The following is a 6,312-nucleotide window of genomic DNA, read 5'->3' on the forward strand; positions in this document are numbered from 1 at the left end:
TTTCAAATTCTGAATTCTAACATTTAAATGTTAAATCCTAAATTTTCCAAAAATATAGAGATTAAGAAAATAATTTTATAATAAAAAATTAGCTAATTCTTAAAAGTTGATCGATGTTTTATACTTATTAACAATTAAATATCATAATCACAAACATATATGTTCATTCTAACCTGTTGAAACATGGAGAAGCATCATGAGTTTATTACACTCTTGGGCGAAATTCAAGACATTTTTAACTCCTAATGTATTGATACCCAATGCTACGTCGTATCTGTATTTTGACAAGATGAGAAAAACTTACTAATGTACAAACACTATATATTTTGAATCTTTAACCATTACTTATGCATGTTTTATCTCAAAGCATATATATATATATAATTTTTACTTGTATTTTTAAATGATTTAAAATATTTGGCCGCTCGTTATATTTTTTGCATTTTTACTCCTAAAATAATGACATGACTTCAATAAAAAAAATAGAATAATATACCAAAATATCCAATAATTTTGGAGCCAATAAAATAACTCATATTAAAATAATTAAATTAGCAAGTAACTCTTAAGAGTAGTGATAATATAATTGTTTCACAAAATGATTCAATCATTAACTTGATTTCATTTTTGATAATGGCAACCACTATGTTATATGCTTAATCATTCTGTCAAATAGTTTTATTTTGTTATAATATTATTTTTTAAAAAACTTAAGTTGATAGAAAGAGAAAATATGAATAATTATATTTTGGATTTTTTTTTATTATTATTTGTTGTTATTCACTAAAAATTAAACTCTAAACCTTTCAGATATAAAATTCTAATTCCAATACCAATTCTTCTAAAACCTTAAACGAATAGAAAGAGACAACATAAATAGTTATATTTCTATTATATTTTTTTGTAAAATATTTTATCAAATAATTAGATATTTTTATTAATTGTATTAATTAATTGTTTTATGATAACCATTCTATTTGTTCACGTGATAAAGGTTCAATGCTGCCCAATAAATTACTATACATAAAGTAGAATTTGATCCTCTTGATATTTGTTTAGCGAACATATAAGTTGACTACTCAATCAATTGATAAAGGTTTTCCTTAAAAAATAGCACAAATTTTATGTTTTGATTATTTATGTTAATAACTTTGAAAGGTATATAAACACGCTACGGTTCCATAATTCTATATATGATCTGGAATTTATTGTGTACCTTTCATTAAAGTTAGTTGTTGCAGCCACATTAACTATAACATCTATTTGATTATGAATCTCATCCATTAGAATGGAGTCCTTCAAACCCAAATTCTGTTGAGAGATATCTCCAGACACCACACTCAACTTTTCTGATACAAAACAATTGAAGTTTGCTCCAAGTGTTTCCTTTAGCAATCTGAACAAGTCCTTCCCTATGATCTACATATATTTGAAAATAAATAATTAACCATACAAATTTAGAAAAAGAAAAGATAGTGAAAATGTATACATTAGGTGAGACTTAATTTTATGGAGCTTGGAAACTATTTAGTGAGAATATATTTTATTAATAATAACTTATGGTACTTAATTTTATATAGTATAAACAAAGTATTATAATTTACCTCGTGGCGAAAGCGATGATCCATAGATTTAGTATCTGTGACTCTCAAAAGAAGATAAATTTTTTTCACATTTGGTTGAATTCTAAGTATCTTTTCCACAAAAACTGCAAAATCAGATAATTAAACATACATACACATGAAATAATATAAGATTAGTAAACAGAGTATATATATATATAATTGCTATTATTGTATTGGTAATTATAGTAGTTTTAAGATTTTGACAATACTTTAATTTGAAAATAAAAAATATGAGCAAATTAAAATGTTATTGTTAAATAATTAAAAAAAATGTGATGGAAGTACAACGGCTAATAACAAGAAAGAAAAGCAATAACAGTCACAAACTTTTTTTTATTATTATTCTTGAAAAAACTTGGCTATATAAGATTCTATTTTCACCAATATAATATAAAGCTGATCTAACACATTCGTATATTAGATACAATTATTTTTCTTTTTATTCAACATCTTTCTCTTCTTTGCTTCTAATATTCTCATGGAAAATGTTTAGTAACAAAAAAATATTAGCCAAAAACAGCCATAATTTTCTTTATTTAGCATTCATTAATTGTCGCGATAATTAATGAAAAATGTTTATCATATAGTGTTAAAGCAAGCTATTTCCCGTCTTAAATGAATCTTTATCAAATTTGTCTATGATCAGTACAGACAAAGAGAATTTTTTAGTGATGAAAGAATTTGAGACATTGACTAATTCATTCGCCATGAATCTTAACCAAAACTCTCGTGATACTATGTATAAGAAATGGGGAGTGCTACGTAGCCAAAAAAAAGAGTATAGTATAGATATAGTAGAAACTAAATGCCAGTCTCATGATAAGAGAGTGTACTCCACTTGCTTATCAATAACATACATATCACTCTTTCTCCTTCTTTATTCCTAGAGTAATTAATTTCATTTTCAAAATTAATTTCTGTTTCATTTCAATCAAATCCCTAAAAATATCTATTAACATTTAATTCAAATAAAATGCAATTTCAATCCAGTGAGTTAACATTCGAGAAGAAGAAGAAATTACATAGAGTGAGATATCAAGATTTTTCTCCCCCATCTCATTTCATCCACTACCCCAGAAATCAGGAAGACAAAAAATGCAGAAAGAAAAAACCCACCTTGGTCATTGGAGCATGTCATAGCATTGTATCTAATTCATGTTAGTATGTTATTTAGTTTCATTTTTTCGTTTATTGGCATATGGAGAGTACATTATATCTTGTTGCATGTGGTTGGAGTTGATGATAAAGATGAAAGATTTTGATTTTTATCTTGTTTTCATGGGTTTGGAAAAATGGAAAAGGGAATAGCTACAAAAAGATTACGTTTTTTTTTAATCTTACAAGAGAAAGTTTTGATTTTTATCTTATTTTCATGGGTTTGGGCATAGGAAAATCATTAATTATCTTTCCTTATTTAATTATACTAAAAGTTAATTTTAAATTTAATGTGAATCAAATTGCGAAAATTTCTCCTTCATTATGTTAACAACTTCTGATATACAACTCATATTTTACATATAGGCTTTTATAAAATAAAAAAATTAAAATTAAAATTAAAAAATAAAATTTTAAAAATAATTATTAACTCGTCGTATTAAAATAAAAAAATAAGTATACATATGAATAGTAAATAAAAAATATTAAAATTATGACCCTTTGGTGTACATGTAAGATAATTTGAAATATATAACAAGACACATAGTTTAAAATTTGGTAATATTAATTGTAAAAATTTGTTAATTATAAATATTATACGTATGAAATTATGAATGTTATGAGTATGAAATTATGGATGTTATTAATATAAAATTTTGGATGTTATGTGTATCTTACTTAATTATGGATGTTATGTGTATGAACTTGTGGATGTTATGAATAAATTTGTCAATTGAATAAATTAATTTAGGTATTTAACATTTTTTTCCAAATCTAATTATAGTAAAATTTAAAAATATACGTGAATTAAAATAAATCATTTTCACTTTGAAAAACATGAAATAAATTTTTAAATTATCAAAGACAGTGATTTAAAAAATTATACATTGATTTAAATGTATAATGTCTTCAAAAATTATTTTGAATCATGATTTATTAGTATATATGTAAAATAATTTGAACTACATAATAAAATATAGTTTAAATAATTGATGATAAATACCATAACGGACAAAGAATCAATTGCAATTATTTAATGTAATTGATATTATAATTACCGTTCTTAAATATAATTATTATTAATCTTTATTGTATTTTTATATATAAAAATCAAATTATAAAAAGGAATATTAAGTATTGATTACAATAGTGCCTAATAAAAAGGGATATGATTTTCTAATTAATATCATTAATTAGCAGATTTGATAAGAACGGTGATAAGTAAAATGAACAGTGATAAGTAGAATGATAAGAGAGTGAAGTAAAAAATAAAACTGTTATTAAGTGATATAAATGAAGTAAAATATGGAAAGTTTTGGCTGACTATGGCTGAAAAATTTTGGTTACCAAACTTTTTCCATAAGAAATATTGTTTTTAACTACACTTTTTAAGTGTTTTCAAAATGAGAAAATATAAGGAGTCAATGGAGTATATGTACAATGTGTATAATTGGTGGTCAGGGATGTTCAATTCAGTAGGATATCAGATGTTTATTATTTCTGATACTCGGATGGTTATTCTGGATAATATGGGTGTATTGTGTTTGAAAAATTAGTAGTATTTTACCCTGAATGTTCATGTATTTAAAAAATTAGTAGTATTTTATTCTGAATATTCATTTTTGAACTCATATTGGGCCAAATAAACAATCCATTGTACACATTATACAAATACTCCATTGGCTCTCTAGCAGGATTCTTTCAAAATTTCATAATCACCACCTACCCTTTTATTTTAAAATATCTATTGTTTTTTTTTATTGAAAAATTAATGAATCTAAACAATTAAATGTTTTGAATTGAAAAAAAATAAATGTAACACATATTTTGAAAAGAAAGAATAAACCTAAAAACTATATACATGTATATTATAAGCAAGAAAATACATACTTTTTGCAAGGAAGCCAGTAGCACCGGTGACTAAGATGGTTTTATCTTCAAGGAATTGCACTATGCTTCCTAACTCCATTATATATTATTTTAGATTAAGTAAGAGGAAAAAGAACAATTTTCAAAGAGTCCAGCTGAGATACAAGATCAAGTGAATGCATATCTATATATATACACATCATCTATGAAGTGTGCATGGTGAATTGAGTCACCATGGCGGAGAAGATGAGAATGTTTCATTGACGCGTATACAAAAATTTATTTCGTTAAAAATTAAAAGGTGGCTATTCTTGGACAAGAAATACACAAATGACGTGTGGCAGACTTATTTATGGTTGGAATCATTTAATGCAAGTGCGGAAGAAGATTAGGAAAAGTCTGGACCAACAACTTTGTTAAATTTTGGTCAGTATATAACCAGTAAAGAAAAGTGAGTCATTGGATGAAATCTCATACCCATCTCACACCATTAAAATCATCATTTATGGCTATTTGATGACTACAAATTACAAAATTACTGGCCCTGACATACCTCAAAAGATTAATAAGAAGCTAAGTGGATAATAAATCTCTCTTCTCAACTTATTTTAAAAAATTATTTTTTATAATTATTTAAAAATTAATATTTAATACATAATTAAATTAATGGTTCATGAGTCTAAATTTAAGAGGCAAAGTATTTTATTTAATTTTTTAATTTATTATTTATTTTTGGCTATTTTATAGAATAAAAATGTATTCTTTATTTTTCATAAAAGTTAATCCTTTTAAGGTACAAGTTATTAAAATTTATTTTATGTTACCATTATTCTATTATTTTTTTGATAATTTAATAATTATTCTTACTCACTTATTCTTTTCGTTTAATGTTACAACGCGATTGTTTTTTATCGCAATTGTTTACAATGCACCACATCAAATTATATTCATTGATTCAGATTCTAATTACATGGATGTAAGAGTTGAACGAAGAGGTAATAAACTCTATTTTACTAATCAAAATGGTTAGATCTACTCATATATTATGACCAACCTAGTGAAAAGTGGGTAAAATTAATTCTTTTAGTAGAAAGTCATTGCTCAATAAATACTTTTTACGTCTACCAGATAATTTTTAAAGTAAAGCATATAATGAGATTGAGTTTTTTCAATTTAGGTTTAGTTTTCAAATAATTATGTTAGGTTTGGAGATGCAATTTTAAAGATTGGTATTATATATATTTAATTTTTTTACTTTTAAATTTTTCGTAATAAAAAATAATTTTATAACATATTGTGATTTTTTTTTCTTGAAACTGCCAACCTTCTCGTGCGTTAATACAATGTCATTGATGGAAATAAATATCAGTTTAGTTTTTCGTTGTGGCTATTCTATACCTTGCTGGAGTATATAGATAACAGATGATGAAGCTTATTTAACAAAAAGATGGTCTGAATTTATATAGATTCTAAATATTCAAGCTGATGATATTATTCAATTAGTTGTTGTTATAAAAATAACTCTAATATATATGTATTTAAGGTCTAAATAACTTAAATATTATTAAATAATTTAGTTCTAATATTAACATTTAATTATATTAGTTTTAGAAAAAATTGAATTGTTACCTCAATTTATATATTACAACGATTGTTTTTTGTT

The 6,312-nt window shown here is 24.3% G+C and overlaps 1 protein-coding gene across 1 annotated transcript in view; it reads right to left on the bottom strand.

Annotated features, from left to right (window-relative positions):
• Window positions 1-4,749, bottom strand: part of LOC107628105 (alcohol-forming fatty acyl-CoA reductase-like) — a 9,215-nt gene extending 4,466 nt beyond the window's left edge. Inside the window, exons 1-4 of the mRNA XM_016330913.2 lie at window positions 4,671-4,749; window positions 1,605-1,708; window positions 1,217-1,419; window positions 174-274 (exon numbers count right to left, since the gene is read on the bottom strand). Coding sequence (XP_016186399.1) covers window positions 174-274; window positions 1,217-1,419; window positions 1,605-1,708; window positions 4,671-4,749 — 487 coding nt within the window. The remainder of the gene's footprint in view (window positions 1-173; window positions 275-1,216; window positions 1,420-1,604; window positions 1,709-4,670) is intronic.

Source organism: Arachis ipaensis, chromosome B02 (genome assembly GCF_000816755.2).
Source record: "Arachis ipaensis cultivar K30076 chromosome B02, Araip1.1, whole genome shotgun sequence".
In the NCBI taxonomy this organism is placed as follows: Eukaryota; Viridiplantae; Streptophyta; class Magnoliopsida; order Fabales; family Fabaceae; genus Arachis; species Arachis ipaensis.